The sequence below is a fragment of the Lampris incognitus genome, chromosome 10 (genome assembly GCF_029633865.1).
Source record: "Lampris incognitus isolate fLamInc1 chromosome 10, fLamInc1.hap2, whole genome shotgun sequence".
Classification (NCBI taxonomy): domain Eukaryota; kingdom Metazoa; phylum Chordata; class Actinopteri; order Lampriformes; family Lampridae; genus Lampris; species Lampris incognitus.
In genome coordinates, this window is record NC_079220.1 from 18,898,384 (window position 1) to 18,911,964 (window position 13,581).

The 13,581-nt window shown below is 42.2% G+C and overlaps 1 protein-coding gene across 1 annotated transcript in view; it reads right to left on the reverse strand.

Annotated features, from left to right (window-relative positions):
* The window catches only part of fus (FUS RNA binding protein), a 77,027-nt gene extending 65,661 nt beyond the window's left edge, over positions 1 to 11,366 (reverse strand). The window contains exons 1-6 of the mRNA XM_056288359.1: positions 11,354 to 11,366; positions 10,433 to 10,457; positions 9,755 to 9,912; positions 6,016 to 6,190; positions 5,502 to 5,740; positions 4,786 to 4,978 (exon numbers count right to left, since the gene is read on the reverse strand). Coding sequence (XP_056144334.1) covers positions 4,786 to 4,978; positions 5,502 to 5,740; positions 6,016 to 6,190; positions 9,755 to 9,912; positions 10,433 to 10,457; positions 11,354 to 11,366 — 803 coding nt within the window. The remainder of the gene's footprint in view (positions 1 to 4,785; positions 4,979 to 5,501; positions 5,741 to 6,015; positions 6,191 to 9,754; positions 9,913 to 10,432; positions 10,458 to 11,353) is intronic.
* Positions 11,367 to 13,581: the final 2,215 nt, after the last annotated feature.

Here is a 13,581-nt window from a genome sequence, read left to right on the forward strand (position 1 = left end):
CTTTCTGAAAGCAGACCATGGACCTGGTCAAATAACATTTAGGGCATTATGGGTATGTGTGCATTAAACTCAGAATTGCAGCATAGGGAGTCTGTGCCATGCCCTGAACAGGTAAGTTGTGTTTCATTGACATTACTGGATGTCCTGGCCAAGTGTTTGCACACTTCAGGTACATGTAGTGCACCGTAAAACAGTTCTATTAATGATTCTATTCGTGATGATAAACGGTAATGCTAGCAATACAAACAAAAACCAGAGGAGTCATCATTACAAACAGTGGCTAAAGTTTAATTGCTTTGTGCTTTCTTTTGGTTAGAGATGCACCTATCGATCGGCCAGTGACCGGAATCGGCCTATTTTCAGCTTGATCGGCCACGACCGGTGACTGGCAGGTCAATCTCAGATATATCCGATTCTGTGCCAGTCAAATTTACACGCATATGCCACACAATGGTTCATGTCGCACACACAACGGCACAGAGAGTAGCGTCACAGCCACACATACACTTACTTTGGGAAAGTAAAACGTGTTAGATAAAGTGGGATATACTGCAATTCAATTTCAGTCGGAATTTATTTGTACAAAAAAGCTCTGTCCAGTAACCTGGGGAACTTTTCATTTTGTTTGGTTGTGGGTGTCTGTGTGTATCTGTCTACTGATAATTTCACATACTACAGGACCTATCAGCCTAATATTTTTGTGCACAGCTATGACTGTATGATCAAAAAGCTCTCGTGGTTATGGTGATTCAAAACCTTTGGAAAACATTTGTTCTCCCAACTGCCGCTCTCTCTCTTCATTCACGATCTGGCTCACTTGACCAACGCTGCTCTCTGTCACTGCCCGATCTGAATCAACTGTAGACTGAATCGTGCATGTGCACGGCTGACTTAGCTCGGGTAGCAACAGCGTCAAAACATTATAATAATAATCATTACATTTATATAGCGCTTTTCTAGACACCCAAAATGTTTCACACTGAAGGGGGTAACTCACTTCAACCACCACCAATGTGTAGCACCCACCTGGGTGATGCACGGCAGCCATTTTGCGCCAAAATGCTCAGCACATATCAGCTTGAGGTGGACAGGGAGGACTCACTGAGCCAATTACATGGGGGGGGGGAGGTGATTAGGTGGCCAGATGGCGAGAGCCAGGTTGGGAATTTTGCCAGGACACCGGGGAACCCCCTATTCTTAATAAGTGCCATGGGATCTTTAATGACCACAGTGAGTCAGGACCTCGGTTCATGTCTCATCCAAAGGCCGGCATCTTCTACAGCACAGTGTCCCCGTCACTGCACTGGAGCACTGGGATTTGATATTTGTTGTTTTTATTCGGACCAGAGGGAAGACTGTCCCCTACTGGCCCACCAACACCACTTCCGGCAGCAACTCAGTTTTCCCGAGAGGTCTCCCATCCAAGTACTAGCCAAGCCAATACCTGCTTAGCTTCCATCAATTGGCAGAGCCAGGGTACATGTTGGTATGGCTGCCGGCGTATATAGTAGGCTTATATAACCAAACTAGGGATGGGCAGAGTTAGGGATGTGTGCCGAAACCCGATATTAAATAGGCACCAGTGCCAAATTATTAAAGACCATAGTCCAACATTGACGGTTCTGCTATCGGTACTGGAGAAGAAAATACATTTTCTATCTATTTGGGCTACATAAATGTTATCTTCCACCATTTACCTCATTATGTATTCAGGTATGAGTCTTGAAAGTAAACAAGAAGTCGATCGCATTTCGCAAGTCAGCAAATCATTCACTGCTGATCTCAGCACAAGAGAACTGGAGGAACACTGGATGAACCAAAATAATAACCTGTCTTTATTTTCATGATATAATAAAGCTGAGTAAACCGTTTATGCTTGCGCAAATCACATCTACGGTTGACTCAGACTGGGTAGAGACATGATCAAAAGTTATTAAAAGAATTTTGATAATCCAAAAGAACAACTTCCTTTAGGTTGCAGTCAAACCAGGAAGTGCTGCATATTCTTGTCGCTGCCTTTTTCTTTTTGGAAAGTGCAAGTTCATATTAGAGTGGTTGCATTCATGTGAGGGCCCGCCTAGGAGGCTGCACATCCATAGACTGACAGGCAAAACGTTTTTATTAGGTAGACTTTTTAGAGCACAGAAACAAAGAGTTCTTCTGTTGAAGTTTAAAGGTCCCATGAACCCACATTTAGAGCACCGCAAACATCTGATCTGACGCACATCTGAATGAGACAGAACAGTTGGGGGGTGGGGGGTGGTGGAGATTTTGAGAGAGGAAGGAGTTTGATTTGACCAACTGCTAATAATGACAAGGCATTTTTGGAAGACTATGGAGATCAATTTGTTATTGGCTAGTTTCAAGTTGATGGAAGAAGATCACTTGTCTTCCGTCAATCCCATTCCAAATTCATTGGACATTCTTAAAAGAGGTACTAAACACTTAAACATATTTTTGAGCTGTAAACTATATGATATGACTGTACGATGATGAAACACATCAACGCTGGTGTTAATATTGACATTTCTTACCAAATTTATAAAAAACCACATTTCATGGGTTGAAAATGGCTCAACAAGCCATCTGCTGTTTTAAATCAGCCCTGAACTTTGCCATTCATGACGCATCTTGGTCATGAAATAAAAAAAAAGAAAAAAAAAAGAACGTTAACGCCCTCTAATCAGATGTGGGTGACCCACCTCCCCCTTCTGTCTGTGGCACACCTGCACCGTGGCGGCCAGGGAATCTATGCGGGGTGGTGTCCGACATCGTGCTGGAAGGCGGGCCAGTGGGTGGGACCACAGTGGTGTGTGGCGGCAACTCTGGACGAGCGCTGGGCCCTTCTCACGGATCCCCCCACCCCCCATGTCCACTTTTAGCATTTTCAGAATTATGCAGTGGGTGGAGTTAGATTCAGACCTGGGAGAGATGTTACACTTTAAGTGTACATCTGTAAGTGCAGTGATGCAACAAAAAGATTATTGTATTTGTCAAGAAGAGAAAATCGCTATTCTTATGAATGCAAAAATCAACACTTTTTTGTTAATTTCTAGAGTACAGTGTAAAAAAGATGTAAATTAAGTGCAGATAAAACGGTTGACAAAAATGAAAATGCAATTTTCCCATCATGGGACTTTTAAATATAAGCTGTCAAACATCTGCACCAGCTGTCCAATTCCCATGCATTAAAACTCAATCCCCTCGGAAAATGCTGCACCTGCCCACTTACTTAAGATCCAATTGTGCACCCATAGCAGGTTCTGGTAGCTGTTGTTGCATTCAATTTCCCTCTTTCACCACCCAGCTATGCAAGATGCCACAAACAAAATGGGCAAAATAAAAAAATAACACAGGCTGGGAAAAAGAGCATTGACGAAAAAAGTCTGGGTTGTCTGAGTACACTGAGACTAATATTTTTCTTTTTAGGTTCATTTAATATAGAAGCTTGTACATTGACAATATATAAGATTTTTAATCAGTATTGGTGAACTTCTGTTATTGCTTCAACAATATCAGAGCAGTTGCCTATAGTTTAAGCAAATTTAGAATTCTGTTTTAAACCAATTCAACAACAGAAGGTTCGAGAGTCCCAAAAGGAGCACATGCATAAATAAATGAAATACATATACATTTTGATTACCTATGAATTATTTACAAAACATAAACCACTAAGGAATTGATAACGCCATTAAAATTTTAGGTTTCAAGAAAGAAAAAAAAAGTGGTTGCTTATTTTAAGGTTTCTATGTAAAACAAGTGGCTTATCTTTAGCTTGTTTTGACAGGATGGCCTGTATGTTTTGTGATCATGCAATATCTGGTGACCCTAGCAATATACCATGTGAGGGGCACATTCTCATAAAAGTGTGATGCAATCCAAACATTAGATCAATTGCAAATAAACCTTTATAGAGATCAATCAAGAGTCAGCAAACCTATTCCTGAATATGAAATATAATACCCCTTTTTCATTGTTAAGGACATATTTTAGCAAAAATTAAGTTTATTAAGTTAATTCACTTGTCAAGGTGACAAACATGACTGAATCTGTGTAGGTATTAGCATTTGCTCATTTTGCGTTTTCCAGATTTTGCTGACCAAGTCACTATGATAAAGTTATTTCGGATAGCTAACCCAGCTGTGGATTAGTATAGACTGGAGTCTAAACTAAATCATTTAATTAATTTCTTAATTGTTCATTTATTTTCAGGGCGAGAGAAAAGCACCAGCACGATTAAGATGATGTAGAACCACATGCAACATGAGGTCAAGATGAATTAAACTGTTGTGTTATGAATTTTTAAGGAAAGGGCAAGAGTTTGCGCAACAGTGACAATCTTAAATGTTCAGTAAAAGACATGAAGTACAACCGGTTACGATCACTAATGACAAGAAAGAAAATGCAAGCTTTGGAAACAAACAGAAGTATGCTTCAGAAATAATTATTTTGTTTCTAATTAACAATGGTGTTAATTTGTTTTTATATTAGCAACCCTTGCAACCCGTTGTAAGAGCAAAACACAAAGTCTAGAGAACCACAGAGTGCACCTGGGCGACTACATTTTGAAAGTTGGTTGCCCAGAGGAAAACAACCTGTATATATCTTGCTATTTTTCCACCTTTGTGTACAACTGTTCCCTTCTGTTAAATGCTGATCAGAGTTTCACGGTAATCTATCCACTTTTGTACATTTTCTTTGTGCATTAAGTCCAACAGAATGTAGTGTAGTCAGAGACGGGAACAGACAACAAATAAGCTGGAAGGGAGAGCTCTGAACACTTACCCCATGCCACCTCTGCCCCTTGGCCCTCCTCTGCCACCTCGCTCAAAGCCACGGTCAAAACCTCCAGCACCGCGACCTCCATAACTGCCTCCACGACCCCTGCCACCACGACCATCCTGGCCTCCATAGCCCCCTTCTTGGCCCCCGTATCCACCACTTCCTCCACTCATTGGTGGACTGTCCTGTCCATATCCTTGGAGAGAAAACACTGATGCAATTGGACCTCAACAATCATCAACACCCTCCATAAAGAGCACAGAAAATCCCTTTTTTGTTATCCAAACAATTATACCATTTAAAGAACACAATCTTTTCTGTGCAATCTTATATCATAAACCAAAAAAAAAGTAGTTCAAAACTGCATTTTAGCGTTTTTTTTATTTTTTTATTTTTATTTTTTGCATTGCTTTGGTGTTAAACCATAGTAATGCTGACTTCCAGTTTCCCTTACTCCACTGAAGATTACACAAAATTAGGCCATTACTTTCTGAATGTAGACTTTTTAGTGTGTTATAATTTCTCCAAAGTATAATCATTAAATTTGCATATTGTTTTCTATAACTTAGAAAAAAACTTTTTGAAAATGCTGTAGCTATTATCAGGTTCCAGTTTTATCAGTGCACAGATATAGAGAATTGAATTGACAATGTTTTCATATTAAGGTAACAGCAACGGAATATGTTGAACGTGAATAATTGCCTTTCTCTGTTCCTTACCTCCACTCTGGCCATACTGGCTCTGCTGACTATAACTCTGCGGAGGGGGGTTGTTGTAACTTGGACCCTGGTTAAAGGGAGCTCCCCCATGCTGTGATGGCTGCTGTTGGCCTCCACTGCCCCCATAGCCACCGCTCTGACCCCCGCTGGTGTTATAAGCACCTCCACTTTGGCCACCATACCCACTCCCACTGTGCTGCTGGCCATAGCCAGAGGCCTGGGAGTTACCACCATAGCTGCTGAGAAGATTTGGGATGAATAGAAAAATAATAACGACATTGAAGCAGCAATTACAGTTTATTTCATTTAGACAGTTCTGACTCTCACAAACTGCACACTCCATGGACTTTCTTCTATTAGGTCTAAAGACCAACGGAGGGAATTTCACTGGCTTAAGTGTAGCCTTAACTGGTTTGTTGCTTATGTCTTTTGACCATGTAAAAAAAAGATGTGATAAGACCACAGCAGTGAATTGGAAACAGCATAGGAAGTTATCATTCTGATCGTTGCTTACCCTGCAGTGGGAGAGGAAGAAGGCTGTTGCTGGCCATAACTGGAGTAGGGTGACTGCTGGCTGTAGCTATTTGGAGAGGGCTGGCTACTGCTGTTATAGCCTCCAGAAGTATAGGACGGGTTAGACTGGGTATAGCCACCTCCACTCTGGTTGAGAGGAGGAGAACTGTATTCTCCTAGAAGCAGATATTACACAGCATTCGAAGTTGTTTACTAACAGTTTTAAAGGGCTAGAGGATGGAATTTGTTCAACAATGATGAAAGATCATTGGAAATAAAACAAACAAGTTTTTCACTCATATATAAATAACTTAAAATAAAGTGTCTTTATGCATGCTCAATAATCCAGGTAAGGAAAACACAGAAAGTTGAATCAGTTCTTCTGGACTCAATGTTTACTGAGAGAAACGTTTCATCACTCAGCTAAGTGACTTCTTCAATCTCAACTGACTGCCGGTATCCCCATCCTTATAAAACAGCACAGTTGCATAACAACCGAAACCAATGATTGGTTTCATATGCAAATTACTGTAACCGTTAAACATGCTATGCTATGTTTACTGTTCAGGGGATTAGGGAATAGTTGCAATCACAGCATTGTAAGATGTCTACAGATGTACTCTTGAGAATACATCTTAAAATGCTGTAAGATGGCTACAGATGTGCTCCTTTTTTTTCTTTTTTTTTTATACAGCGACAGTAAAGAGAGACAGGAAAGGCATAGAATGATATGAAGCAAAGGGCCAGGGCTGGATTCGAAACCAGGCCACTGCAATAAGGACTCAGCATTATGTGGCACATGCTCTACCAGGTGAGCCACCAGTACAGGGAACCCCCTACAGATGTACTCTTAACAGTACATCTTACAATGCTGTGATTGCAACTATTCCCCAATCCTCTGTGAATACCTAATTTCCCTTCGGGGATGAATAAAGTATTCTGATTCTGAATAGTACACATGGCCATTGTAATTCTAGTTAATGGTCACAGTAATTTGCATATGAAACCGATCGTTGGTATCAGTCGTTATAGTTTTACACCTGTGCTGTTTATAATGGTGGGGATACCCGCACAGTCAGTTGAGACTGAAGAAGTCACTTAGATCAGTGGTTCTCAACCTTTTTGGGGTCCTGGACCCCCTGCGTATTTTTGATCTACCCTGAGGACCCCTCCACCTGATCTTGGGGGAGGGGGGTTGCAATTTGATAGAAACAGTAGAAACTGCATTTTAAATTGCATTATAGCATTTATTCACTCTTTGGGGCAAAAATAAGAGTTTTCAGTTGTAACTTAGATATAGTTAACAAAACAGAATTCTTATGCAGTAACTTTCAGATATATGTAACAACAGAATTTTTATGCAGTAACTTTTAACAATGCAAACGGGAGCGAGATCGCTTATTAAAATACAATAAATTACACTTAACTCAGTGACCTATAATATCTAAGTTTCTGGCATCTATTCTTAACCCATTGGTAGGTGGCAATGTACATCACATTCAGAACACTATGAATTTTGTATATAAGATGAGGGATATCATTATGGAGGCAGATGAAATAATGGTCTCTTATGTTGTTACGTCTCTCTTCGTGTGTGTTCCTGTTGATGACGCAGTGGAGTTGGTCCATATGAAATTGCAGTATGACCCCGCCCTTAGCATTAGGACCACCCTTAACACCAACCAAGTGTGTCTGCTCCTGAAGCTGTGTCTTCAGTCCAAGTACTTCACATATAGAGGGTAGTACTATAGGCAGAAACATGGGTGTTCTATCGGTTCCCTAGTTTTACCTATAGTGCCAACTTGTATATGGAGGAACTGGAAAAGAGACTTCTGATGTCCTATCCTGGGACACCACCTGGTTCAGATTTGTGAACAATGCCTGGGTTAAAATTAAATCTCAGGACGTACCACATTTCACCAACCACATTAACTCTGTGGACAACCACATCAGTTCAGCAGGGAGGATGTGAAAAATGACAGATTAGCCTTCTTAAGACTGTGAAATTACAATTGCTGATGGGGGACATTTGACTGTTGATGTTTACCATAAACCAACACATACGGATCAGTGCTTAAGGATTGACTCTCATCATCCACTGGAGCACAAACTAGGAGTCATCAGGATGCTGTACCACTGAGCTGACAACATCCCCACCGACACAGTGCCCAGGGAAGCAGAGAAATCACACATTAAACATGCTCTGATTAAATGTGGTTATCCTAACTGGGCATTTGCCAAAGCTAGGAAGATGCCCAACAGCGCACCAGCCGATAAAAGAGAAGGACAACAACAGCTCCGCGGTGGTATAGTGGTCTAAGCATCGGCTTTGTATCGATGCAGTTGCCCACTGGGGACCGGGGTTTGCGCCCCAGTCTCCTCAGATACGACTATGGCCGGATTCGATGAAGCAGCAATAATTGGCAACACTGTCTTCAGGAGGGGGGCGGAGTCGGCTTGTGTTCGTCACATGAATGCGTCTTTGGGTGTGTCGGAAAAAGCAGTGATTCGGCCTGGATTCGCCTTGTCACGAAAGTGGTGAGGTGTCTCCTTCGAGACTGCTGGCCGGAGAGATGCAGTTGGCGAACGCATGCACTACGAGGGTGGGTGTTTGAACTAAGAATAGGGAGTGACTGGCCACTAAATTGACAGAAAAAGGGAAAAATCAGAAATAAATTTGAAAAAAAAGAGAGAAGGACAACAGCTGCCAAAGCATAAACCAGTGGTAATTCCATACGTGGTGGGACTGTCAGAACAGTGAGATGCATGTTTTCCAAACACCATGTCTCGTTTGTTTTCAAAACCCAAAACACGCTGCGCCAGAAATTGGTCCGCCCCAAGGATGGGGTCCCCCGGTACAAACAGAGCAATATAGTGTACACTGTTAAGTGCCAGGATTGTCGTGACTTGTACATCAGGGAAACCAAACAGATGCTGGCCAAGAGGATGGTACAACAAAGAGCTACCTCGTCAGCCCAGGACTCCGCAGTCTACACCCATCTACAGGCCAGAGGCCACTCTTTCAAGGATGAGGATGTGCACATCCTTGATAGGGAGGAACAGTGGTTTGAATGAGGAGTCAAAGAGGCCATCTATGTGAAGAGGGAAGGACCATTCCTGAATATGGGGGGGCTAAGGTTACATCTGTTGCCATCTTACAATGCTGTGATTGCAACTATTCCCCAATCCTCCATGAATAGTACACATGGCGATTGTAACTCTAGTTAATGGTCAATGCAATTTAGATATGAAACCGATCGTTGGTTTCGGTCGTGATGCAACTGTGCGGTTTGTAAGGGTGGGGATACTTGCAGTCAGTTGAGACCTAAAAGGTCACTTAGATGAGTGTTGAAACATTTCTCTCAATAAACGTTGTGTCCAGATGAACTGATTCAACTTGCTGTGAACTTTAATTAAACCTATAATGACTTAAAAATTTATCAAACAATCAACTTACAACCACCTAAATTGCACTAGAAATGACCCAACACTTTGCCCATAACACCTCACCCAGTGCTTTCCATGCTTATCATCAGTCCTGACATTGACAAGTCAATGTCATTGCACAACCTCCTGAGATTAAAAAAAAAAAGTGTCCCCTTTTTACTCTAGAAACTGTGTTTACATGAATAGGCCTAAAGTGACATCTAACCCTGTGACCACATAATGTATTTGCCATCTACAACATTGAGCAATGCAATTAGTGATGAGGGGAAAAAAACTACTGCTAAACTACCAACCTGATTGAGGATGGCCATAGCTGCCATAGCCACCTTGGTCATAGGAGGCAGAGCCACTATCAGCGTTCTGGATATAGCCCCCACATCCATGCTGGCTATAGCTCTGGCCAGAAGACTGTCCATAGCCCTGGTTGCCCCCACCACCATAGGACCCGTAGCTGCAGGTGAAAAGTAGGAGTAGAAAAATTAGGTGAAACATCACACAGGATGACAACTAGAAATGTGACAAAACACACTGACAGTTTATGGACAGGGCTGGTTATGATGTCCAGAATTAAAGTAATAACTGGAAAGGGAATGTAATCTTGGATTATAAGGTTTTTATTTGCAAAAACTTCTCTCCCAAATCTAGAAATAAAAGAACTATGGTGTTATGATATGAAACTTTCTGTACTGTTCTACTGACAATATTAAGGTGTGTGTGTGTGGGGGGGGGGGGGTCTGAGGATATGAATACATTTCTGGTAAAGAAAAGCTTGCAGTGCTACAGTAAAATGTATAATTCAAGACATTAAAAATATGTATGAGTAAAAAAAAAAAGTCACAGGTCCAGTCTACTGATAGCACAGAGTATAGTTGCAAGGAATCATTGATAACCCCGTGCAAGATCGTATGAATGAAACGTGTTTCAAAACGTGCACAGTATTAACGAGGACAGTTTTACAAAATTGGACTTACCCCTGGGCAGACGTTTGGGAAAAATCTAGGAACAAAGCAAAGGGGTCGGTGAACTCATTTGGTTACGCTCAAGTCTACATAGTATATGATCACTCTAATCAGTCTGCTGCTGGGAGAGCTTTGCTTCTTAGAAGAAAGAAGAAAGCCACTTTATTTTGTCATTGTACCTTGCCACGAATTGTATTCTTTCAGTGAATTTGTACTCTGCATTTAACCCATCCTATTGTATAGCAGCAGTGGGCAGCTGCATCGCCCGGGGACCAACTCCAGTTCTTTTTCTTATTGCCTTGGTCAGGGGCACAGACTGGAGTATTAACACGAACATGCATGTCTTTGATGGTAACGGATGATGCTAATCATTCTAGAAGAAAGCGCTTAACGCTGCTGGGAGAGCTTTGCTTCTTGAAAATCGACATAGCTTGATGGTTAAGCTGTAGCTGTTAATGGTGTATCAAGAACAACACTATGTTCTCCCCAGCCTATTTACCCTGACGGCTGAGAAAAATCTAGGTCAGTAGCGCCAGCCTCTCCAACAGCAGCACACCGGACTACCGTTAACCTAGTTACCTAACATCAACAAGCTAGCTCCCTCGGTTAATGTGCACTACCCGACTACCTTTACCATTCATTTATTTATTTATTTATTTATTTTGAAAAGCGGTAAAACTGTGATGAGTTTTAATCTGCGTTTATAATAAACGGTCCAGCCGTTAACTGCTAGCGTTAGATATTGACGAATCGCACTCCGGCGTTATTCACCTCAGAGACGTTAGCTGACCAAGGCTAGCTCATTTGTCTAACGTAGCTAGCTTCTGAAAAACTGCCAGACCTTATCACTGAAACGAACATCATACAATCATGCAACATTTCTGATAAAACGAATTCAACTGTATGAAAATCAGCTAGCGTGTGATTTCTTACCGTTAGACGCCATATCGGACGAGGTTTATATTCCTGTTGAAAAGCAACCAAGCCTTCGACTGCTTCTTCGTCTTATAATTGGTTTCCGGCAGGCTATACACTTCACAGCGTAATGCTGCCCTCCACTGACAAGTACCAATAATGCATCCATCCATTATCCGAACCCCTTATCCAGTTCCCAGGGATGCTGGAGCCCGTCCCAACAGTCATTGGACGGCAGGCGGGGAGACACCCTGGACAGGCTGCCAGGCCATCACACAGGGCCGACATACACACGCATATTCATTCATACCTAGGGACAATTTAGTATGGCGGATTCACCTGACCTACATGTTTGGACTGTGGGAGGAGACCCATGCAAACACGGGGAGAACATGCAAACTCCACACAGAGACACACCCGGGATGACCCCCAAGGTTGTACTACCCCAGGGCTCGAACCCAGGACCTTCTTACTGTGAGGCCACTGCGCTAACCACTGCGCCACCGTGTCGCCAAAAAACAAAACAAAACAAAACAAAAACAACAATAATAATAGTAGCACAAGATCCTCTTCATTATCCCGATTTCTTTTAAGAACACAAACTGGTTTCTATTTCTCCCCCTCAATACTGAATAAATTCTTAAGATTAAATACTCCCAACCCCAAACGTCTTAAGTTCCTTCTTCAGCTTTTCTCGATGTGTTGAGTATTTCTGGCAGTAACAAATAATATGCTCAACATTTTCTTCTGATCCACATTCACAAAGTCCTGATGGAGGCTTCCCTAATAGATGCATTGTTCCATTAAATCCTGTGTGTCTTAACCTCAATCTTGAAATGACTGCTTGTTCCCTAGAAATGTTCTCTATCAATATCCTACCTCCCGCTTTTGGTTTTATTCTATACAAATGACGGCCCTTTTTTCCCTCATCCTATAAGTTTTGCCAAGCCATCATGATTTTGCTCCTTATTATTGTTTTAATTTCAGCTTCGCTGAAGGGCACCTTCATGACTGTCCTGCTTCAGGGCTTGTTTAGCCAGTGAGTCCACCATGTCATTCCCCTCTATGCCCCTATGAGCTGGAATCCACATAAATCGAACTGCTGTCTCTGCTTGATGTAGTCGGAATAGTAGCGCATAGATTTCATAGATGATATCTGGTCTGCACTGAGATAACATGGACTGTAATACCAGTGCTGACAATGAATCGGAACACACTATGACCTTTTTAAGCTTGTTTTGCTCTATCCACTGTAATGCCAATGCCAATATCTCCATTGTATATATTGTTAAGTGATCTGGTGTTCTTTCCTTGATATGTATATCTAACTCTTGGATAACAAAAGCAATTCCTGTTTCCTTTTTTAGATTAATTGATCCTTCTGTGGCAGCAAAGTGGTGCAGTGGTTAGTGCGGTCGCTTCACAGCAAGAAGGTCCTGGGTTCGAGCCCTGGGGTAGTCTAACCTTGGTGGGTCATCCCGGGTCATCCTCTGTGTGGAATTTGCAAGTTTTCCCTGTGTCTGCGTGGTTTCCTTCGGGGCCTCCGGTTTCCTCCCATAGTCCAAAGACATGTAAGTCAGGTGAATTGGCTGTACTAAATTGTCCCTAGGTGTGTGTGTGTGTGTGTGTGGGTGGGTGTGTGTGTGTGTGTGTGTGTGTGCCCTGTGATGGCCTGGCGGCCTGTCCAAGGTGTCTCCCCGCCTGCCGTCCAATGACTGCTGGGATAGGCTCCAGCATCCCCACGACCCTGAGAGCAGGATAAGCGGTTCAAATAGTGGATGGATGGATGGATGACCCATCTGTATATATTGGAGTGAATGACTGATGTATTGTTTAATCTGTTGTCCACTATCTCTGCCCAATTATCTCTTCCTTTCACTCTCTTCAGTTCTTCTTGAATATAGAAATCTAATATCATGGGGGGAAATAACCATGGCGAAGTCACTGATATGGCACTGTGGAACAATAGCTTCTCCCATGTAATCCCATTTCTTCAGCCATCTTATTTGCTGCCCAAGCAAAATATTCTCCCTTTGCTCTCCCACTTTCCCAACATGGTTTGAGGGCCTTCAAAGTAGGATGGTCATCTCTATGCCCTTGTAGATTTGCCCAGTAGTTCATCATGATCTGCTTATATCTTAAGAATCAATGGCACCGCTCCTATTTCCACTTGAATGGCTATATTAGAAGTCTTAATAGCCCCACAGCATCATCTTAGTGCCTGAGTTTCTATCACTTTGAGCTTT